The 24,213-nt window shown below is 52.7% G+C and overlaps 1 protein-coding gene across 1 annotated transcript in view; it reads right to left on the bottom strand.

The window, feature by feature from the left end:
* Positions 1–5,475: 5,475 nt before the first annotated feature.
* CNNM4 (cyclin and CBS domain divalent metal cation transport mediator 4) overlaps positions 5,476–24,213 on the bottom strand; it is a 36,843-nt gene continuing 18,105 nt past the window's right edge. Inside the window, exons 2-7 of the mRNA XM_068971703.1 lie at positions 13,050–13,193; positions 12,680–12,814; positions 11,510–11,679; positions 11,208–11,304; positions 6,198–6,379; positions 5,476–5,673 (exon numbers count right to left, since the gene is read on the bottom strand). Coding sequence (XP_068827804.1) covers positions 5,476–5,673; positions 6,198–6,379; positions 11,208–11,304; positions 11,510–11,679; positions 12,680–12,814; positions 13,050–13,193 — 926 coding nt within the window. The remainder of the gene's footprint in view (positions 5,674–6,197; positions 6,380–11,207; positions 11,305–11,509; positions 11,680–12,679; positions 12,815–13,049; positions 13,194–24,213) is intronic.

The following is a 24,213-nucleotide window of genomic DNA, read 5'->3' on the forward strand; positions in this document are numbered from 1 at the left end:
CGCCTGCTACCCCCTCTCGGCCTCCCGCGCAGCCTACCTCTCCGCCTCCGCCGGGCCAATCGTCGCCAGCCCTGGAGCCTCTTCAGCCAATAGGCGGCGGGCAGGGGCGGGCCCCAGGGTCGGACTAGGCTGCGCCGGGGAGTAAACAAGCGGCGGCGCGATCCCGGGGCGGGCCGGGGGCGTGGGGCTCTGGGCCCTGTGGGCCTGGGCCGCGGCACCCGGAGGACGCTGGGCGGCCAGCTGGCCCGCTCTCCGTGGGGGTCTAGTTCCCTTCGGCCGTCCCCAGCGCCGGGAGGCCAGGCCCGTACTCTGGGAAGTCCCTGGCTCGGCACTTGGGCCGCCGAGAGCTGTGGCGCTCCTGAAATTGCAGATAGAGAGTTTAACGAAGGGAGATGGTCCGTTTCCTCAGAAACCGACGACCCAAACCTCGAAGAGGGCTAAAAGAACCGACGACCGGGCGTCGGAAGCTAAAGCTTATTGAAAGTATTCCTTGATCGCGCGCGACTCTGCTATGGGTCTGGGACGTGACACACTCAGTCCCTCCTTAGATGAACTTGCACCCCTGCCAGAGAGAACGAAGGACGTAAACACACGAAATCACCGCCTCATTGGATCCTCGCAGCTACTTCATTATTAATACACTTTACCAGAGAAAAGTGAACACTACTCGGGCACGGATGATGGGTTCCAAAGCGACCAGCCTAATATCCTGTCGCCATCCCAGCAACACTAGGAGTTGGCATCTCTGTCAGAAATTACTGTATCTGGTCACTTCACTTCTAGGAGAGCATCCTTGGGAAAGTAATTCCTAACGACCAACAGGAACTATTCAAGAGGATCCTCCCCGGATTGTTGTTTTAGAAGACTGTATGGTCCTTGACAGTATGGAATGTTCCTCAACCTGTTATATGTGAACTTTACCTGGTTGGAAGGAAACAGACAAGCTAACAAGACTTCTCTATAAGTGTCCCGACAAAATGTTTTTTTTGTATTTTACATTTTTATGTATTTTCAACTTTCCTAACATAAGTAGACTGATAAGAGCATCCATATACGTGTCATTTAAAATGGTCTTTGCAAGGGCTGTATAGAAACACATATGTTGTCATGAAAATACTATTAAAAAGCTTAGGCACTGTGGTCACAATTAAGTGAAATATACTTGTGTGGAAGGTAATGTGCAAAAATGAGTAAACCTGTGGTGAGTGACCAACAAAAGTATTGTGTGAAAAATTCCAGAATAAGCTGCCAGCAGAAGCAATTATGACCTCTGACCCTTTCCACCAGACTGGCATGCCTCTTTTGAAAAAATAATAGACTCAGTCCCTTTGGTTCACACTTCTGTCTCCAAGTCCAGATAAAAATGCTGACACAGATAGAATGGACAACAGCTTGAAATGAGCCACATGCCTGAAAAGTTAACCAGCAAAGAACAGTTCCAGAGGCAAGGTGGGAAAAACGCCCAGTACATCTACACAGGGCTCTGACCTCTGACAAGTTACTTTTCCTCTGGTCTCAGACTCCCTTGGAAAACAACCTTGTAACTTATTTTGGCAGGGAAACCTTTGGATAGAACAATCAGATCACACTTGGAAAACACAAATGATGATTTAAACCATGAGACCCAAAGGATCCAGTGCAGGGCAAATAAAGTTGCCCATGAATGACTTTCTGTGAACAACATAGGTCCCACACCACTTTACCAGCTTCTGTCTTCCTTGGCTCTGCACCATTCTTTAGCTCATTATCACAGCATCCATCGGTGGAGACACTTGTCACCAGACTTTCAGGTCCCCCATGGGCGATTTTCCTTTCTGGCCATTCAGCTCAAGACATTTCCATGTTTTATCGAAATATTTACTCTTGAGTTTTAAACCCATAACTAATGTGTGTGACCCCTGACTGACTCTTCCTCCTCTCAAGTCTATACGTCACTTCCTCCAGCCAGTTTTCCTCGACCATCATTACTAGGTTCAATCAAGGTTATAGGAGCAGCATGCTCCCCTCCAATAAAATCCGGTACTTACCTTCTGGTAAGGCCCATTCATTCATTCATTCAACAAGTATTTCCTGCATCCGGTGCTTGCAGTGCACTGGGACTGCAGTTGAAATAACAAATACCCTGACCTGCTGGAGCTTAAGCTCTAGTGTGAGGACAACAAAAAATACACAAATCCTTATTTTAATACGTGACAGTTAAGTTCTACAGAGAAAAAAAACCAGGCAAGATGAGGAGATGGACAGAGGGATGGGGGCCAAGCTCTTTTGGGTGGTCTGATGGCGGAAGGCCTCTTCAAGGAGGTAGCGTTTGAACAGAAGCTTAGATGAAGCAAGGAGTGAGCCTCACAAAGACTTGGGAGAATGTTCCAGATGGAGAAGATAGCCTGCGGGGTTGGTGGCATGTGGCATGTAGCAGAGGCTGAAACGTGTGTGGGACGGCTGGATGAATGAAATTTACTCTTGCCCACCTATACACAGGACTCTGCATTTGTTGCTCCTTTTGTCTGAAATGTCCTCTTTCCTTTCTGCCTACCCAATGCCTAACATCCCCCCAATTCCCCTCTTAAGCCAGGGTTCCTTGAGCCCCTGGCCTGGGTGCACTCGATTGTACCCTCCGGCTAGGCACATGGGGGCGCTGTGGGAGTCTGCCCGACTGAAGCCTCCAGAGTGGATGCAGTGAGGTCCCTTCTAGGTGGGCTCTCCGGGGGTGGGCACTCCAACTTGGAGACCACGACCAGCCTCCAAGTCTGGACCGAGAGGCAACTGCTGTTCTTAGACAATGTGATCCCAGTTTTAGATCAAGCAGCTTTCTCCTTTAGCCCCTAGAGGAGAGAGGAGGGGCAGTTTGCCCATTCCAGCTGCCCTTGGTCCTCTGGTTTCCATTTTACTGAATTCGTAACAGTGGCAGTTGAGCACACTTGCCGTACCGGTCTAGCAGCAGCTGGCACTCTCTAGCTCCTGTGACAACAGCCTTGATTATGTTTTTGTAAGTTACATGTCTCCATTTCATTATTTTTAGTGCTGAACAGTCCCAGGATGCTTGCCTCTTGCCCTGTCATAGCCAAGCACAGCCACTTCGAGCTCTGTGACAAGTCCTGAGCTCAGACAGGCCAACTGCAGGCTCTCCAAGATTTATCCATATTTCATTTTTTTATTACCAATCAAAAATAAATTCCATATATTGTTTAGCAAATATTATCATTGTTTTGTGACAAAAGACACAAGAGTCATAACAACAAAACTCCCCGAGAGTCAAAACTCATAACAATGCCAAAATAAATCACAAAAATATACAAATTAAAATCTTATGCAAAATAAATACGAGTTATTTGCTACGGTGGCTGTGACTCGCCTACCCACATGGAGGCCTGCTGTTTGCGGAGGTCCCCCTTCCACGGGAAGACGCGCAGGGCTGGGCCAGGTCCAGGGTACGGCTCAGCCCAGGAACCAGAGGCTAGAATAGGAAATGAGAAATTGCACTGGGAAGAGGAAGTCATCGGACCAGTAATATTTGGAAATAACCATGACCCTCCGCCGAAAGTGATTATAAATGGGGACAGGGAGAGGTGGGAAGGAGGGACCATCTCTTGAGAGCATCTGTGTGTGCACAGAGGTAGCAGTGGAAGTGTGTGCACCTGCTCCATGGACTTCACACACAAACACTAGGTTCGGGCAGTGCGTGGGCTCAGGCAGCACTCAGGCCCCAGGAAAACCACACTGCAAGACCCCACGTGGACGTGGAGAGCAAGCTCCTCCTGGAGAAAACAAAGGGGTTTCCCTGGACAGGGCACGAAGGTCTGGTGTCTTCCTTATGGCTGAGAACCCATAGGTGTCACCACCTTCTCTCCAGAATTGTAGGAATCACTTCTGTCACTGGGAAGGCCTGTTAAACTGACCAGGGCCCAGCATACTTGGTGCAAGGCATTTTCTGGTCATTGCCAACAGAGCACTTGGGGTTCCAGGTCTCACAGGTTGAGGAAAGAAGTGAATAAATAATATGCGGGAAGGCTTGCCGAGGCTCCCTCGTCTGTTCCAGGCCCCTCAGCAAGTGTTCCCAACCAAAGGGTCAGAGTGGACCTTGGTCCCACAGCCTCCCCGACAGTAGGAAGCCTGCTGCTCAGAAGATGGTGCAGGACTGCAGATGGGGCTGGGGCATTCAGGGTCCAGTACCACGGGCTTCAGCAAAGACTGGGATGACAGCTCACACTAGGATCTCACACGTGTAGGACAGGGCTGCTGGCTGAGTGCCTTCTAGGTGGAAACCTCCTTTCCTGAGTCTGTAAGTGCGTGAACAAGGTCAGGTGAGCCTCGGCCACACAGGAAAGGCCGTGAGAACCCACTTGGGTTGGCTTCCTACACATCCTCCTGACCTCAATCCCTAAGAGACACTGGGGTTTGGAATTAGAAGCACGGAGTCTGGAAAGAAGGGCTTTGTGGGTCAGTAACAAGACTGGACTTTGGCCATGGTGGGGGATAAACTGATTGCTAACAACGTAGATGCTCATGAGCAAGTTCCCTCCTGGCCCCGAAAGGAGCATCACAGGTAAGCCCCTCTCACACAGACACTCTCCCCACCTGGGGAAAACCTTTGGTGAAACTGAGGGCAGGGCCTGGGAGCAGTCTGGTTAGCAGTCTTAAAAGTGTGAGACCCTGCCTAACACTTGGAGTCAGCCCCATGACAAGTGGAGAGCTGTCCAAAGGGGTGTGAGGCAGATCGTGGGGACAGGGCTGAGAGGCCTTGGCCCAGCCCAACTCACCAGGAGACCCCATCAGCAGAGTTCTAGGAGGTTCCTGGGTCCAGCGATTGACAGGAGGCGGCGTGCTCCTCTCCACAGTTGGGAGTATCACCTCCCTGACTACGGTTCCCAGAAAAATCCCTTGGCCTCGGTGACGACAGGTGAGCCTCAGCGTGTGTCCAGGCAGTTTTTTTCAGCGCTATTTGGTTCTTTGCTTCCTGGGAAGAACTGTCTTCTCTCCCAAGAAGAAATCTTCCTCCAGGAAGCCGCAGCGGTGCCATCTCTGGAGGGCGTGGAAGAGGAGCAGGGAGAGGTGGCTCCCTGAGTCAGGGATGCAGCCAGGGGGTCACAACTGGGAGCACATTATGGCTATTGCTTCCTGGGGTGAGAAACCCTACCCCTTTTAAAGTTTTTGTGGGAAAAAAATTGCTTTTAAATAAAGTTCCTTAACCCTGTCTTCCCTTCCCCCTGTGATATTTAAAAAGAGGTGCAATGAGCTGAGTTTAGAAGCGCTCCTGGTCGCCGGTATACTACCCCACAGTCCAGGGCTGTGCAGCTGCCACCTCCGAGCTGTTCAGAGGTCCCTGTCAGAGACCAGATCCCCCTCAGGCAGGGGACCCTCCGGCTGCTCAGTCAGACAAGGTAACTGTACCCCTTCCGGCCTAACAGGCTCCCTGTCTTCTTGTGGGCCCACTGGGGAGGCCCCCGCGGGGCTGGCGGGGGACCCCGGGCCCTCCTGTCAGATGGCGCTCTCGTGAGACGTCCTGTGCAGCAAGGAGTTGCGCTCATTCAGCAGGTTCGTGGTCTCGTCCACCGGCGGCGGCTCGGCCTTGTCAGCTGAGTTCTCGGTGCAGATAGCACACCCGTCCAGGGGGAACTGGGGGCAGTTCTCCATGCGTGAGGCCAGCAGCCCGTTCTGGTACTGTTGCCGGGTGATCTGCAGGGGGGTGGGCAGGCGTGGGGTGGTCACTGAGAGCAGGGTTGGGGGGCAGGGATAGAAGCTGAGTCCAGGAAAGCGGGCATGACCCAGGGCAGAGGGTATCAGAAGCCGCCCCCCCACCCCCCAAAGACTGAGAAGCTAGAGTAGGAAGGACACACATCCCAGGTCCGGGCCCGCGTGCTGGGTGCAGGTGCCGTGTGCTAAGTCACTTCAGTCGTGTCTGGCTCTTTGCGACCCCATAGACTGTAGCCAGCCAGGCTCCTCTGTCCACGGGATTCTCCAGGCAAGAATACTGGAGTGGGTTGCCGTGCCCTCCTCCAGGAAATCTTCCCGACCCCGGGATCGAACCCATGTCTCTTGTGTTTCCTGCATTGGCAGGTGGGTTCTTTACCACTAGCTACACCTGGGAAGCCTATCCATGCTGGGTGCCGTGGATCAAAGAAGCTGCCGATGGCCTGGAGGCAGAGCGATCCAGACGCCCCGGAGGCAGAGGGTGGGGCTGCCCCAGGCAGAGGGCTCACCTTAATGTACTGGAGGTCCACGAGTGCCCGCACGCTGAAGTCAGAGATGTACTGGCCCAGGATCGAGCTGCCAAACTGGTTGCTGCTGCCTGCCAAGGGCACGGCGTTCGCCGTCTCGGAGCGGTCTGGGTAGCTGAGGGAGGCCGAGCGGCTGAGGGCCGTGGGGTGCGATGGAGAGCGGTCTGTGACGGGGACAGAGACCGTGAGGTCACCGGCCAGCCTGGCGCCCCGCACAGCCTGCTGGTCCAACCGCGTCCCTCAGGCACCTGGGCAGTGGTGCCCTCACGGGAAACGGGAAGGAGTTCTCGGGTGCAAACAAAGCCCTTACTGCAAGGTCTGACTTCATCAGAGCAAACGAGTTAGTTTGTTTAGAAGTGTTGTGCAGTAAGTGTTCAAAAGTCTACCCGAACAGAGAACAAAACAGAAAGCAAAAAGCTGAGACACAGAAAGTCTACGTCTACAAAAGCCCTCATTTCCCCAGACAACTAACGAGGCAGGGGCAACACAAAGGTGGCCCGAGTGTGGTAGATAGCACCGCGATGACCGCTTCTGTCAAGGGATGTGAACTGCACACTTTTAAACTATATGGAGAGGAAGAACCTCTTTGCACTCTCTCACCATACACATAGACACCCCCAACGTGAAACCCTGCTCGTATCTTACAATGCTTGTAAGAGCTCAAAAGCGTGTTCTGTGAGACTTGTGTGTGAAACAGTCCTGCCTGTGTCTGCTGAGCCCAGCCAGTCTAGCAGGGGGATGGAGGCAGCACACTCTTCTCACAGGAACCTGGAGGCCCCAGAGCTCCAGCTTCCCATGCTGGGGTGTCTGGAGACTGGTCCCAGTCTCTGTCCGAGGAGGCAGAGCCCTGGGGTAGCTATGCAGTGGCTCTTCCCATCACTAAGGGCAGAACAGGCTTCACTCAGCTGATAGTAACCAGGAAAGAGGAATGACTCAACTTCCAATGAGGAAGGAACCAGCTCCTTATTTTGCAAAAGGAAGGGCACACACATTATTGTACCTCATTAGCTCATATTTTGGGGGAACAGTCAGAGAACAATGAAATGCACCAAGAAGTTAACTGTGAAGGCATGCTGGCTTGTTTTAAACAAACAGGCAGTGGACTAAGCTGATCTGCTTAGTTACCTGCTAACTTACTAATGACTCAGTTAACTATTCTAACAAACAGCCCAGTGAAAAAAGCAACCACTGAGTCTGGGTGACTGACTGAATTTCATTCATAAAACCAGGAACACACAGTCTGGATATTCTATGATGGGTAGCATACAGCAGCAGTCCCCAGCCTTCTTGGCACCAGGGTCCAGTTCCATGCAAAACAATTTTTCCATGGACCGAGGTGAGGGAAGGATGGTTTTGGGGCAATTCGAGCACATTACATTTATTGTGCACTTCATTTCTATTATTATTACATCGGATCCACCTCAGATTATCAGGCATTAGATCCCGGAGGTTGGGGACCCGTGGTATACAACCACTAGAGGACCATGTGCATCTATCACTCATTCAAACTTAAGTAACACCCTGTAAGTTCAATATTTCTTATTGTTTAACATTAATTATTTGGATGACAGAATGCTTTTAATTAATGCTTATTAACACTCCAGAAACAGGGAGTGAACTTAAACCAACATACATTAGTCACATGGTGTGTTAAAACAGAGGTCCTAGAAATTTAAAAAATACAAAGTTTTGTTTCTGAATAATGAAATTATGATATTTAATTTTCTTAGGATTTTTCCTACTTTTCTAACTTTCTAAATAAGCTATGGTACTATTAAAACAAACCCAAAAAAGTAACAAAAAAAGAAAACCACAGGTAATTTTGACTTGGTAATTCCATTTCTGGAAAAAATATTCTAAGGACATAATCTTAAACACAGAAGAAGTTTTTCCATAAAGAGGTCTATATCATGCCATTATTTAGAATACAGACCCCCATGAACACGCATAAGGGGGAAGTAACAAATGAAGGCACCTCTGCTTGGTGAGACCCTGCACAGCTCTGACTAGAAAGCTTACGGAAAAGTCTCGGTTCCCTTATCAGGTAAGGACATTAGGATTCAAGCCATGTGTGTGTCAACCCCGCCATCTATGAGACAGGAGCAAGTGGAGGCAAGGAGAGGGAGGCTGAGGGGCTGGCCAGTGACACGGTCCACTCTTCTCATCAGGCAGCCTCCTGCTCAAAGGCCACTCATCACAGCCAAAAGTTGGCTGCGTCTGAATGGGACCAGTGACTGCTAAATCACCTTTTTACTTTTTTAAGAGAATCCGTTTGTTTTTTTTTTTAGGTGCGCTTTCGTATATTTAGGAAGGAAAGTAGCTCAACTGTATGAACATCAACAGGAAACAAGGGCCTGAAGTGACAGGTTTCTAGGATGGCCAGGGTCCCAGGAGCTGCTTGAAGCTTTGCACTGAAACTGGAGCCCAGAGACACTCGCCGTGCTCCTCACCCCCGGGCTCAGCAGCCCAGGCCACGGGTCTGCCAGCAGGACCTCTGCTGCCCCAGTGTACGTGGGATACGGGGATCCCATGGACTGAATGATGCTGGGCCAACACGGTTTCCGTCGACCCCGGTTCAGCACTCAGGAGTGTGACCTGTAGGAGGCCAGAAACAGCACAGGGCCTTTGGACTTTTCCCAAATACTTCCTGATTTGACTATAATAGAGAAAGTACAAGTAGTAATTGAGCTCTAGCTAAACATTTTATATCAATTCTCTTGCCTACTGTGGCCAACAATTCTTAACAAGTGGGCACATGTCTTGTTCCCGTTTCACAGGAGGAAATCAAGACTCAGAGAAGGTCAGTCAGCTCCCAGAACCATTCAGCCGGTCTTGGTGGAGACGCCACTCAACTAGGGCAGTCTGAGTGGCCGCACTTCTAACTCCCAGAGGCTGCCTCCCGCTGACCGGTGGACACCATTTCAGCCACAGAATAAAAAAAGCAAAGCTTGTGAGGAAAGGTGGGAAGTGTATTTTAGAGAAAGTTGCATATGTGTGTGCCCTGTCACTTCAGTCGTGTCCGACTCTTTGCAACCCTATGGACTGTAGCCCACCAGGTTCCTCGGTCTTTGGGACTTTCCAGGCAAGAACACTGACAGGTGACAAGTCATCCTGCTGAAGTCTGTGTGGCCCTGAGCAGCAGGGCTCACTTGGCCTGGCCAGGAACAGCCTTTCACTCCCAGCCTGTCACCTGCAGGGGTATGTGCGTGTGCACGAGTCTTCTCAAAGACTGAAGGACCTTCGAGGAAACCCTTCCAGGACCTGGGCAAAGGGACACAGTAACACAGAACCCCAGGTCAAGCAGAACCAACACTTGTCAGGCTGGCCCACACACGTAAACGGGCGGGGTGCTGGGAGGAGGGGGCACAGGCGGCCCCAGTGCCTGCTGGGAGAGGCTAACGCAGCTGCAGGGTGCAGGCTCAGGCGACAGGAGGCAGTGCACATTTTCCAGCCATGCCTTGTTACCTGAGAGCCAGGAGAGCAGGGAGTTCCGCTTGCCAGGCGGACACCCAACCAGGGTGGAAGGTACTGGAGCAAAAGAGGAGAAGGTCAGTGATGGGTGGGGTGGACACAGAGCCACAGGAACAGTGTGGAGAAGCAGCCCTGCTGGGGGCCGGGCTGCCTTGAGCAGAGAGGGGGCACCGGCTCTGCCGGGGAGGGCGCTCAGAGCCCACAAATGAGCCCTGATCAGAGAAGGGCGGAAGCTGGCGGAGTGAGCCAAGTTCTCACAGTGAACACAGAGCCCCCAGGAGTCATCTCCCCTCCCTGCCGGCCACTGCACGTGGAAAGCAAGGGCCTCCAGGTCAAGACAGGGCCCAGGCCCCCAACCCAGCTCTGAGGCACCGCTGCAGAGAAAGCGCTTAGAGGAACATCCTGTGATGGTGTGCCCTGCTTTAGAAGGCTTCCCCAAGCTGGATGGTAAGAGGTCCTCCTGGGAGGGGCAGAGACGTCGCCCCAGGCCTGGGGCACCTGGGCAGGGGCACCTGTTCCCAAATCTGGCTCTGGAGCCTTGTTTCCCATCCCCCTCCCTGCAGGTGCCTGCTCAGGCCGGTAGATGTGTGCCCGGCCGCCCAAAAGGATAGCAGCAGGCATAGTGTGGAGGCGCCCATCCCCCTACCACGCGCCGCTCAGCACCAAAACAGACTTTCCCCTCTCCAGCCCGCAGAACTGCGGCTGCTCTCAAGGCTTGGAGGCATCACACCACTAGCGAGATGCCAAGCTGGGTGACACTTGGGCCTTGTCTGCAGGGCACCCACTCCAGCCACAAGGCCCCTCTGGTGACAGGAGCCTGAGCCACCGGAGAAGCAGAGGGCACTGGGGCGGCAAGAGAGGCCTTCTCAGGGGCTGCCAGTCCTCTCTCTGTCCCCAAGCTCCTTTATTCCATTAGAGCCGACTCTCAACCAAGAGGCGGTGGCTCAGCCCCTTTCCTGCATGGCCAACAGGCCCTGGCCTGGCCCCCGGCCACGGGCGCCTCGGATTCCTTACCCCATCCGACGCCCCTGGCTGGGTCTTCACTAGTGAGGCCACACAGCCTCCTTCCACCTGCCTCTCTTTCAACTGTTCCCCACCGGATGGCGGCCTGCCTGCCCAGCTCGCCCGTCCTGCTGGCGTGGGCCCCCCTACTCACGGGCCACTAACGGCCTCCTGCTTTGTATCATGAGCAAACTCCATCGACTTCCTGGGCCTCCCTGACACACACCCACCAGCTCCCTTGTCTCCTCCAGGCTGGTCTCACCATCTCAGAACGCACTCTCCACTCCCCTCCAGGCTCTGCTCAGAATCCCCTTCCCATCTCCTCCCTCCACCCTCGGACCCCTGTCCCCATGGGCAAATCATCTCTCCAGCCTACCTCCTCAAAGCCCGGACCCTCACTGGCCTCCCCTCCCTGAGGGCACCTGGGCAACAAGCCTGTAGACGGCCCTAGGTTCCGGGGGGGCAGCCTGTCCATATCCCGACCCCTCCAGACGTGCTGGGGGAGGTCCAACGACTCACCAGAAGGGGCCGAGGACAGGGCCATGGTCCCATAGTAGGAGAAGGCACCCGTCTCAAACTTCATGTTCTCCTTCCCGGCCTCCACCTCCACCTTCCCCTGAAAGAGCAAGGGTCAAGGTCACAGACTGAGAACACCACCAGGGAGAAAAGCCTGAGGCACAAGGGAGGAGCAAGGCGTGAGTGGGCGTGGACCCCGGGAGACCTCGAGGAGGCCAAGGGGGCCCTTGGGAGGAGGATGGGCAATGGGGGGTGGGCAGAGGGCAGGCGAGGGGGCAGCACAGGCACGGGGGGCGCAGGCCCACCTGCAAGATGAGGATGAAGTAGTCGGCCGGCTTGTTGCGAGTGTACAGGTAATGACGGACATAGTACTTGTTGTGTTCGTCAAACTTGAGCTCCTGGATGACGTCTGGGTACTTGAGCAGCCGCAGCAGGATCTTCTCTGATATCAGAGAGGGGCTGAACTGGGGGACCTCTGAGGGAGGAGAGAGGTGGGTTTCACAGGCGGCCAAGCGGCACCTGGGGCCCGGTCACACCTGCGCTGGACAGCTCCTCATCACCTGGCCCTGCCTCCCTGGGGCGGGCCGGGGGTGCAGCCTTGGCTCCGGCCTCAGCAAACATGAAGCTGTCTGCCTGCTGGAACCACGGCTCCTGCACTGATAGAACATGACCGCGGACACATTCCTTCACCTGAGTATCAGGTTCCTCAACTGTAAAATGGGGATTTAAAACGTCATGGGGTCACTGCTTGCTGAAATGGGATAACAGACGTAAGACACTGAGACACGTGCCTGCCATGTGGGAGGTGCCTGGTACACATGACTAGTGCTGCTGTCAGAGTCCACAGCATCCATATCCTGGCAGAAAAATCACAGGATCACAGCTTCAGCAAGTGAGGGTGGGAAGGAAGCCAAGAGTGAGGGGAGAGGATGGGGCGGGCAGGCATGCTCCCATTTAATCACCCAGGTCTCCAAGGGAGCTATGAATCAGGGGTGAGAAGAGAGAAAAATGATTGACTGGGAGGTCAGGTCCCGTGGGACCCAGCAGATGCAGGCAGAGGGGAGGTGGAGAGATGAGAACAGAGCAGGGTCCAGGGGCTTGGAGAGGATGAGCCGGCAGGGCTGCAGGTACACCCACCAGGAGGCAGCATGTGGAAGGGCCTTCTTCTCCCTCCTCGGTGGGGATCCTGGTGCCCACCTCCCATCCTCCCAGTACAAAACCTCCAAAACAAACCCGGACGCTTCCTGGAAGTTTGCAGCAGCAACTCATTAATTGCAACTCCAGCAATCCCTGGAAAATAAACTCCAGGGATTGTCAGGGGGCAGATGGAGGGACAATGCCCTGCCCCCTTCCAGAGACAGGCAAGCTTGCCCAGGCCCTTCATCTGCCACAGCCCTCTGGGGAGGAGGAGACAGGATGTCTCCCTCCACGGCTATATTCTGGTCCTACCTAAAGGGCCCCCCTCTTGCTCTTACCCGTGGACAGGAAGCGATGAGCAGCCAGAAGTAGCTGAGGTGAAATTTTCACCTTGAGTTCATTGTCAGCATCTTTGAAGGCTGAGAAGTCGCGCTTGTTCTTCTCAGAGACCCGTTTCCGGCTTCGGTTGTCAGCTGCAAGAGAAAATCTGGAACTGAGGCCAGCGTCCCGCGAGGACTCGGGAAAAGACTAGAGCCCACCCGCTGGCTCCCAGCTGAGCGGGGCCTCCTTCCACCAGAAGCAGCACAAGCAGCGTCTGGACCGAGACACGAAGGCCGGGAGGAAGCACGGCCCTGGCCTCACACTCAGCCTTCCCACCCCAGGACAGCAGGGTCCGTCCCAGCGAGGCAGGTGGGGCAGGGAACTCACTGTACATATCAGACTCGTCCAGGATCTCGGACTTGATGATCTCCTCGATGACGTCCTCCAGGGTGACCAGGCCCAGCACCTCGTAGAAGGGGTCACCTTCGCCCTCGTTGTTCACCTTCTGCACGATGGCCAGGTGGGACTTCCCTGAGGAGAAAACGTAATGAGTTGGAGGAGCAGAGGGACCAGTCCTGAGACTCCTCGAGCAAAATATTAACACATTTGGGGTCACGAGTCCTGAAGTTTTACTGGAAACGGATATTGCTTTTACAGAAAAGAAAACCAAAAGTATTTTTTAATTTAGGATCATGTGTTTAAATAGAATGAAGATGGCAAGTCCCTGCTTGGTGTGGTGTATCAGGGGCTCCTGGGAAGGGGAGAGCCCCACCCTGACAACCTGCAGACACAGACAGCATCCGTCAGAGCCCTGTGTGCGCCGGGTGGACACGGGGCTCCCCAAGGGGCCCCAAGGGCCACCCACATTCCTTCAGCCAGTGCCCCTTGGCAAAACTCCTCTGCGTGTACCCAGGAGCCATGATCCTGCCCAAAGCAAGGCTCTCAGTTCCCAAAGCCATGAACAAATTAGCCCAGGCTATAATTAGGCCAGGAGGGTACTATAATTAGAGGAGGGCCACCCTTGAACCCAAAACAAGAGAAAGCTAGGAGGTAGACGGTGGGGAGGAAGGACCCTCCCACAAAGCTGAGTGGAGTGGCAAGGCTTCTCAGGCCTTCTTCTGGGGTCCCATGCTTCTCGCAGGTCCCGAACCCCAGCAAGTGACAATGACAGGGCCTGGCCCCCACTCTGGGTTCAAAGGGACTATGTGCCCCTCACACAGGGACACGGGTCTGGAAAGGCCTAAGGGGGAAAGAGCCGGAGGGCCGTGAAGGTCAAGTCAGGTCTCCCGCTCAGCTTCCCCTTCATGACCCAATCTTAGCCGTGACTCTGCACCATGTCCCTGGAGGAGGTTCTTCAGGTCTCCAGGGTCCCTGGGAAGCCCAGCCCACAACTCCCACGGGCCTTGGAGGGGGAACAGAGAAATGCCACTTCCTGTGACCAGCATTTTATAAATTAAAGCAAAAAATCACAGAGGACACCACATGTGACGGGGGAAGTATTGCCCCTTTCATGAAACTTTTCCACAATGTGCCAGTCACTGCGGTACACTGATTTCCAGTTGTGGTCAAACAAGGCCTTCCCAGGAGGCACTGATGGTAAAGAACCCACCTGCCAATGCAACAGACGTTAAGAGATCCAGTTTCAGTCCCTGGGGCAGCAAGATCCCCTGGAAGCCCCTGGAATGGCCACCCACTCGTGTTCTTGCCTAGGATATCCCATGGACAGAGGAGCCTGGCAGGCTACAGTTTATAGTCACAAAGGGTGGGACACAACTGAAGCGACTTAGCACGCATGCACATGGTCAAATAACTCTCAGCACCTTGCCAGGCAGAACCATGGCTAGAACCATGGCTTTCCCAAGGGTCTTGAGAGATGAGCCAGCAAGAGCTTGGCCAAGGTCCTCTGTAGGCAGCAGCCAGTCAGGGACTCAAGCCTAGGGTCCAGCCCCCAGTCTCTTCACCTGCTGGATGCAGCCGGTCCAGAAGTGCCCTCTGGAGACAGAAGCAGTGTCCCCAGGGGCCTGGGGCAGCCAGTTAAACTACGTCATGGGGCGGGGCGGGGAGCCAGGATTAAAGCAAGGCAGCTCTTACCACTTTCGGACTGACACGTCCTAATTAAGCCTGGCAGTACCCAGTGTCGGGGAGACACACAGGTCCTCACAGGCAACTCTGTTGGGCAGGTCGGTCGCTCATTTCAGCAGGCCAAACTGGCAGTATGTCTCAAAATTCAGGGTCCCCAACCTTGGATCTGGGAATTTCAGGGGTAGGAACTTTTTCTATGGATGTAATTTTCAAAATGCAGAAAAAGCAAAAGGGTTCATCAGAACATTCAACAATCTCAAACCTTAAGGGCAATGGATGGGGAGGGAGGTGAGAGGGAGGGTCAGGATGGGGAACACGTGTACACCAATGGCTGATTCATGTGAATGTATGGCAAAAACCACCACAATATTGTAAATTAATCAGCCTCCAATTAAAATTTAAAAATTAATTTATTTTTTAAAAAGGCAGTGGAGCAGGGGCCACTGCCGCTCCGGGAGGATGTGGCAGAGCAGGATGGACCAAGCATGGAATGAAGCCCTGGAGAGACTTCACGGCGACAGAATGCATGGCGCCGCCTGCAGTCATGCGGGGTGGGGGTGCTAAACCGCCCTGCCACTGTCGGGAGGCGGTGATGACGGTCACCTCTGGGGTATCTGGAGTTTGAGGGAGGGCCCAAGAACCCTTCTATATCGCTCTACTTGCTGGGCATGTTTCACTTCTACAGCTTTTTTTTTTTAATTGAGAAAAAAAATGAAGGGGAGAAACAAATTAAAGGGAACAAAGGGAAAGTGGTGAAAGAGGGTAGACAAGGGCCCTCCACGCCTAGCCCCTACCACAGACTGAGCCTCGGGAGCAGGTGCGTGTCGGACCCCCCTTAGGGGGTCCCTGCTCACAGCCTAGAAGTCAGAGCCCCTAGAGAGAAAGGACAGTTCCTCCCCTCCGACTGACGATAACTGCAGCCATGAAATTAAAAGACGCTTGCTCCCTGGAAGAAAAGCTATGACAAACCTAGACAGCATATTAAAAACCAGAGACATCACTTTGCTGACAAAGGTCCATACAGTCAAAGCTATGGCTTTTCTAGTAGTCGTGTATGGATGTGAGAGTTGGACCATAAAGAGGCTGAGTGCTGAAGAACTGATGCTTTTGAACTGTGGTGGTGGAGAAGACTCTTGAGAGTCCCTTGGACTGCAAGGAGATCCAGCCAGTCCATCCTAAAGGAGATCAGTCCTGAATATTCTTTGGAAGGACTGATGCTGAAGCTCCAATCCTTTGGCCACCTGATGGGAAGAGCTGACTCATTGGCAAAGACTCTGATGCTGGGAAAGATTGAGGAAAAGAGGAATAGGGGGAGACAAAGGATGAGATGGTTGGATGACATCACTGACTCGATGGACATGAGTTTCAGCAAACTCTGGGAGACAGTGAAGGACAGGGTGCTGCAGTCCATGGGGTCCCGGAGAGTCGGACATGACTTATGACTGAACAATGGCTGAACCCTCTAATTAACCCACAGGCTCAGAACTAGCCCTGCAGCACAAATGGTCACTGGTCACCCTGGGCCTCACTGGGAAAGGTAGGTAGCTTCTCTGAAGGACCAAAATGCCCCTCCTGTGGATGAAACGAGTAGATTCCTCAGTTCCCGCTCAGCCCTCTCGCCTCCTCTTTGGGGCACCTATGTTTGTGGACTCCACTGCTGGGTGTGGGCGCCCTCTAATGGCAGTACTTTCCAGCCAGGTAGGTACCCTGTAGGTGAGTGGACCTGGGGCACCTCCCTCAGCCAGCCCTGCCCTGTAGGCTGAGAGCATGGAGCCCTGGCGCCAACTGTGGCTGGCCAGTTGGGGCCCTGACACAGAGGTAAGCCTCTGCTGACCCGAGTATGGACCCTGGGCTGTGTTTGCCTTTTTCCTAACTTATGTGTCTCCAGAGAGGCCATTCTTCTAGCAGAACCTTCTCCTCCCCTGGCCAGAAAACCTCCCTTGCCCAGGTCACCAATGACCTCCGATGGTGGCATCTCATTCCCAGGAGACCGGCCCTGGCTGCAGTTTCTGAGCAACTCTCTCCCTCCTCCTGGAAACCCTCCCTGCCCTCGGCTTCCAGGCACAGCTCTCCTGGTGCTCCTCTGACCCCAGGGCTGCTTCTCCTTCCTGAGAAGAGTCCTGGGGCTCAGTCCTTGCACCTGGCCATTGCCTCAAGACTTTAAATACAAACTATACATCAAGGCATCTCCAACAACTGTTTGCAGCCCTCTCCTGTGCCCTCTAGACTCACATCCAGCTGCTGGCTGACAGCTAGCTCCACATGGATGTCTAATATTGGGGTTTTCCTGTAAGACGTTATAGAAAAAAACCTGAATCAACTTTTTGGCTAACCCAATATCTTGACCTTGACTCGGTCAACCTCCTGCCCCAGACCTGTGGAAGTGGATGGGGGCCTGGGGGCATAAACTGCTTCCACTACTTCTCTACCCTTCTGCATCCAGCCAGTTAGCGGATCCCATCAGCTCTGCCTGCAACGGACACCCAGAATCCAACCGCTTCTGGGAGCCTCCACTGCTACTGTCACATGCTGCTGCTGTTTAGTCGCTGAGTTATGTCCGACTCTCTGCGACCCCATGGACTGCAGCCCGCCAGGCTCCTCCGACCATGGGATTCTCCAACCAAGAATACTGGAGTGGGTTGCCATGCCCTCCTCCAGGGCATCTTTCCGACCCAGGGATGGAACCTGGTCTCCCGCATCGCAGGCAGATTCTTTACCACCTGAGCCACCAGGGAAGCCCAAGAATACTCGAGTGGGTTGCCATGCCCTCCTCCAGGGCATCTTTCCGACCCAGGGATGGAACCTGGTCTCCTGCATTGCAGGCGGATTCTTTACCATCTGAGCCATCAGGGAAGCCCAAGAATACTGGAGTGGGTTGCCATGCCCTCCTCCAGGGCATCTTTCCGACCCAGGGATGGAACCTGGTCTCCCGCATTGCAGGCGGATTCTTTACCACCTGAGCCACCAGGGAAGCCCAAGAATACTGGACCGGGTAGCCATTCCCTCCTCCAGGGCATCTTCCCAACCAGATATGGAACCAGGTCTCCCGCATGGAAGGCAGATTCTTTACCACCTGAGCCACCAGGGAAGCCCAAGAATACTGGAGCGGGTAGCCATGCCCTCCTCCAGGGCATCTTCTCAACCAGATATGGAACCAGGTCTCCCGCATGGCAGGCAGATTCTTTACCGTCTTGAGGATGCTGAGCCACGGGCATCTCCTCTCACCCAAAGAGCGAGATCCCAAGTCTTCACCCTGGACCTGAGTCTACTCTCCACACAGCAGCAAGGGGGGCCCTGCTGCACCCCAAACCCTCCAGTGGCTCTCTCACTCCACAGAGATGCCACACTCCCCACAGAGGCCTGGGCCCCAAAGCCCTTCACGCCGCCCTCCTCTCCAGCGCAGGTGACTCTCAGCCCCCGGCTCTTCCTCAAGCACCTGAGGCCGCTCCCTCCGCCTGACCTGCTCCTCCCCCAACACCTGCCCAGCTCAGCCCTGCTTCAGGCCTCCCTGAGTGCAGAGGGCCTCACTGAGTACTGCAACCCTTCCTCCAGCCCCACAACCGGGGTCTTTATCACCTAGAATAAACAATAGGAAGTGCTTGTTCATTGCAATTATCGTTTCATGGCCCATCTTCTCCCACTAGATTGAGAGCTCCATCATAGCAGAGGCTTTCGTCTGTGTTCCCAGAACTCAGAACAGCGAGCGGCACATAACAGGTGTGCAATGAACACGCGTGGAATGGATGACACAGTTCACGTGGTTGTGCCTTAGGAACCAACGGTGGAGGGGGAGAGGGACAGAGTCTGGGCAAAGAGTCCTTCTGAGTTTTAGTCATCAAGAAGCTTTCTGGATCTCCCAGGGGGCCCAGTAGGCTAGGACTCTGTGCTCCCAATGGAGGGGGCCCAGATTCGATCCCTGATCAGGGAACCAGATCCCATGTGCTGTAACTGAGACCCAGTGCAACCAAATGAAATCAATAGAATATATATATTTTTTAAAAAAAAGAAGCTTCTATAATTCAGGAATTACTGTTAGCTGATTTACCATTTAGAATAAGAGGATCAATTCCGGACTCAGACTTGTGACTCTCATTGTATGATATTTATTAAATCTAATGTAGAATTTTATTTTAAGGAGTCATCTCATTTGATTATGAATGTCCATTCAACTGGATAACTGGGTTTTGGGGGATGGTCTTGCCTGGAAAATCCCATGGGCGGAGGAGCCTGGTGGGCTGCAGTCCATGGGGTCATGAAGAGTCGGACACGACTGAGCATCTTCACTTTCACTTTTCACTTTCATGCATTGGAAAAGGAAATGGTAACCCACTCCAGTGTGCTTGCCTAGAGAATCCCGGGGATGGGGCAGCCTGGTGGGCTGCCGTCTATGCGGTTGCACAGAGTTGGACACGACTGAAGCAACTTAGCAGCAGCAGGAATGAGAAATGAAACATGTAAACTGACATAATGTGTCTACTCCAAAAACTGACAATCCCACATTTTCCAAAGTCCTAATTACCAGCCCCAGCACCCCCCCCCCCCGAAAAAATGTAGCAAAAAGATTACGTTTGGCTGAGCCATATGAAATTACTGATGTTTGAGTGTTTCCAATTGGAAAAAAAGAAAAAAGACAATTGCAATTCAAACAGTTTAACCAGTCTAGGAGGATTCAGTATGGCTTCTGTTTTCTTTTTTATACTTTCCTAAATAGAAATTCTAACATTTCCATAGTCAATAGTACAATCAGGAAGAAACACATAAGAAAGAAACTCTTACAAACATTCTCAACGTTGCTTCTTGGAGCTTAGGGCTTCCCATGTCTTCTACACTCAAGCACTGAGAGGACGGGGAAACTCCTGTGTGGCCGGAGGCACCTTGAAGCTGCTGTCCCCAGGGCACCTCTGGGCCATATCTGGCTGCAAGCTTGCCTGCTCCACCCTGGTCAGCCTTGGCCCAGGTTAGAAACCTGCATGTGAGACCTCGAGAAACCCTGGCGCGACTGGCAGGTACAGACTGCCAAGTAGCCCAAGCAAGCCTGGGCTTCTTTCACTGCCCTCTCCCACGGGGAAGAGGAGGCAAGAAGAGGGAGGACCCAGAACCTGCCCGAGTTCCTCAGCAACCCTCCCCCACCTCTCCACCCTTCCACCTGCCCAGGCTCAGCCCTGGGTGCCCTGTGAACACTCACTGCCCCCGCCGCGCCCCAGGTCTTCCTTTCAGTACTTGCAGGGCTTGTCTCATCAGCCGCCTGGCATCCAGCCAGGTTAGGATGCAGCTCGGCACGGCACGGTAACTCACTCCTCTTCAAGCATCCTCCCACCACCCCTCACCCAATGCCAGCACACAGCAGACACTCCAAAGCCTTTGCTAGAAACACACAGGGAGGTCTCCAGGGGCACCGGAAAGCCCATTCCTCAACCCGCCACAACTCCCATTTTAGCAACCGCCTGTGTCCTCTTCTCCATAAAAAACCTTTATAGTCTCTCAAAGACCATAAGAAAAACACACGTTACTAGGTGCTGGATTTCAAAGTCCACAAGAGCTCCAAGAGGCCCTACTCACCTGCTCTAGCCGCCTTTGCTCATGGAAAGATCCAGGGGCCCCAGGTCAGACGCGGGCATCCCACAACCCAAAATGGTGTCCTCGGCATCTCTTTCTGGCCTCCCGCAGGTCCCATCTCCTGCCAACCCAGGTTCCAGGGCTGGCCCTGAACTCTCAGCAACCCCCACCAGGAGAGGAGCTGGCCAGGCTGCCAGAAGATAGAGCCCTGGGCCAGAGGTCGGCACCTGCAGACAGGGGGCACCCCCATTTCCTGGGAATCCCCCTCCTCTGCCCCCCTCCATCCGGCCAGGGCAGGATTAAGCTGACTATTAATAGTGCTGACCTCAGCCAGCAGGAGGAGCCTCGGCCCAGCCCAGCAGGAAGGCAGGGCTGGGCAGGAGAGGGACCAGAGAGGCAAAGCACAGCCCTCCCAACCCCAGTGCCATCGATTCCAGAGGGTGGGAGAGTTACATGCAGAAAGAATACCGCAGAGCACCTACAGCAGGGAAGGCCTGACTGGGATGGGCCGGGAGGGAACTGTTTAATCAATGAGCAATTTAAAAGAACAGAGGGGCTTTCCCGGTGGCTCAGTGGGTAAGACTCCACCTGCTAATGTAGGAGACACGGGTTCAATCCCTGGTCCCAGAAGAGCCACGTGCCATAGAGCAACGAAGCCCCTGTGTCACAAGTACTGAAACCTGCCTGCTTCAGGCCCCCCAAGCTGCAACTACCAAGCTCGAGGGGTGCAACTACTAAAGCTCTCGTGCCTAGAGCCTGTGCTCCGCAACACAAGAAGCCACAACAAAGAAAAGCCCCAGCACTGCAATTAGCGTATTCCCCCACTTGCTGCAACTAGAGAAAGCCCACTCACAGCAACAAAGACCCAGGGCAGCCAAAACTAAAATTAAATAAATAAAACTTTTAATATATTAAAAAAAAACAGTGAAAAAACTTTTTAGTTTTTTAATGAAAAGAACACCGAGGAGGTCCTTAATTCATTAGAATCATTTTAATAAATTAAAATATGAGGCCATGGTGACTAAAAGAGAGCGCTATTGGAAAGAACAATGAAATTTTTCCATCATGATCTGACAGCATGCATCAAGACGTAAAACATGTAAGACCTTGGCCTAGCCAGTTTTCTTTCACTCCTAAGACCTTAACACAAAAGAAGTGCCCAGGCCATGAGCAAGGTGCGCCCAGGAGGGTCCTACCCAGTGTGGTTTATGACACAGTACGCCAGCCACTATAAAGGCTAATGTAGACACAGATTTATTTATTTACATTTGTGTAAAGCGGATAGCTCCAAAACAGGGCAGCAAGAGCGACAGTGGTTTCTTTTGCTTTGGCTTAATGCATTTTTAAGGGTAAGATGGTAAAGAATCTGCCTGCAATGCAGGACACCCTAGTTTGATCCCTAGGTCTGGAGGATTCCCTGGAGAAAGGAATGGCAACCCACTCGAGTCAGTATTCTTGCCTGGAGAATTCCACGGACAGAGGCTACAGCTCATGGGGTCGAATTTTAAAAGGAGTTTAACGTCAGCCTGTGTTACTTTTTAATGTTTCCATTTATAATCAGAAAAGAAAAGAAGTCTATCTCGTTTTGAAGGGGAGAAGCAATCTAGTTCGCTGCTGACTCACTGGAAGAAAACCCAACAAAAACCACAGTGGCAGGATGAGGGCGACTCTTTTAATTCTCAATCATTTCCCACTTTTCTGACAGTTTCAGTGATAAAATCCACTACTTCTATTTTTACCTGAAAATATAAGGCACACCTTTCTGCACCTGGCATGTTGCACTCGGTGACGTCACTGTAGCACAGGCCTCCTCAACTGCCCCGTGGAGAAATCCGCTGGTAGGGGCCAGGATAAAGCTTCTGCTGATGGACACACGATTGTTTCCAGGTGTCTTCCTACTGCAGACAAGCCCGCAAGGATAATCCCTCATTTGGCACATGTGAGATAACATTTATAGATGTGGAGTCACTAAGTCAAAGGGCAAATTTGACAGAAACCTCCAAACTGCCTTCTCCGGGATGTGTCCGCGTTTACACTCTCACCTATAGAAGTTATACTTGGTGGTTGCTGACTCATTCCTCCATGTCTAGATATACAGCAGGTACTCGGTAAGTAAGCTACTCAGTAAATATCACCAATGAAAATACTGCCTTTTGGTGGGTTTTTAAAAGGAAAGACATGAAAATGGATGGCAAGAAAAAGGGTTAAACAGAGCAAAGCAGAAAAAAAAAAAAAAGAAAGTGATATGGGGACAGCCTCATGGAAAAGAGAAATGGAAACGGAGACACGGGCGCTCACTTGCACAGGAGTGCACAGGTAAAAGGGGTTCACAGACTGACCAGGAAACCAGCCAGCCCAGCCACCCTGAGCAAGACAACAACCCAGGGACCTCCCCGGTGGCCCAGTGGTTAAGAATCCACCTTCCAATGCAGGGGACTGGGGCTCGATCCCTGAGCCGGGAACCAAGACCCCACAACCTGCAGGGCCACTAAGCCCAAGCACAACTAGAGAGTCTGTGAGCCACAACGGAAGACCCCGCATGACACAGAGAAGATTCCACGTGCCACAACTAACACCCCAACGCAGCCAAATAAAGAAAGATTAAAAAAAGACAGCAACGCAGACATGGCTTGTCAGGACAGGATCTCCCAAGGCGGTACCTATCCCCGACACTGTTTCCATGGATTTTTAATCCAAGATATATAAGCAACTTTAGCTTTTGTTACTACACAGACTGACCATGGGTGGGTCCAGACTAGGTCTGCAAGCCAGCAGGTCACCAGCCATCACGGTTGACCAAGGGGCTCCGGGGCTCCTGCACACTCTCACTCACACACTCACTCACTCACTCACTCACTCATATTCTAGCAAATCGAGAGCAAGTGCAGACAGGGATTTACACATGATGTGAAAAACATAACTGGAGCAAAGCTCGCAAGATAGAGAGCTGCTTACCAAGGAAATCCTGGGGTGAAGACAGAGGCCCCTACAAAGGCCCTCTTGCCACCAGCCGCCCCAACCAGCATTGGGGGGAAATCAGTAAGGATGGAGTCAGGGCTGAGTGACTGGCCAAAATAATTCACAACAAAGAAAACTATGTGAAACATAGACATACAGCCACTGTCACTATTGAGGGACCCCAGCACAAGGGTATTTTGTGCCTTGAGAAAATATATAAAGTATTTGCTAGAGATGATAGGAAGTGATAACTATTAGCAAAACATTTTAAAAGAGCGGTTATTCTATTTTTACTTCTTTAAAAATTTTTTCCTTTGTTTTATAATATTTGTATTAGTAAAACATACATGTGTACAGTGTTTGAACGGAAATAGAAATTTTAAAAATTTAGAGGCAGGACTTCTCTGGCAGTCCAGTGGTTAAGAATCTGAGCTTCTTACTCAAGTGGCAAGGGTTCAATCCCTGGTCAGGGAACTAAGATCCCACATGCCGTGTGGAGTGGCCAAAACAATTACAAAAAAAAAAACATTTTTTTTTCCTAATAAGGTCCATAATCCAAAAAGTTTAAAGAGCTGTTTAGAGCCTCCCTGTAAAGGTGGCCACACTTTCTTTGTCCCTTCACTTAGTGGACACTTGGGTGTCCCTCCCAGGGTCCACTCCCCCGCACCCCTGAGCAGTCAGGGCGAGTGAGGTGGGGGAGGGGGGCGGGAACTGTCCCCCTCTCCTCTCCCCCAGCCCTGAGGAGCACCTATGATGGATCCACTCTTCACAGGAGGGAACCCCTGCTCAGAGAGGTCCCTGCCCAGGATCGCACTGTGAGGGAGTGAGCAAGCTAGGATTCAGAAATGGGACTTCCCCAAAAGGCCTTCTTTAACCCAAGTGCCCCAGGGGTGAAGCTGTTGACAAGCAGATGCTGGGGGACCCTAAGCCTGGTCTCTCACGCTGGGGACAGGTC

The sequence above is a fragment of the Capricornis sumatraensis genome, chromosome 1 (assembly GCF_032405125.1).
Source record: "Capricornis sumatraensis isolate serow.1 chromosome 1, serow.2, whole genome shotgun sequence".
In the NCBI taxonomy this organism is placed as follows: domain Eukaryota; kingdom Metazoa; phylum Chordata; class Mammalia; order Artiodactyla; family Bovidae; genus Capricornis; species Capricornis sumatraensis.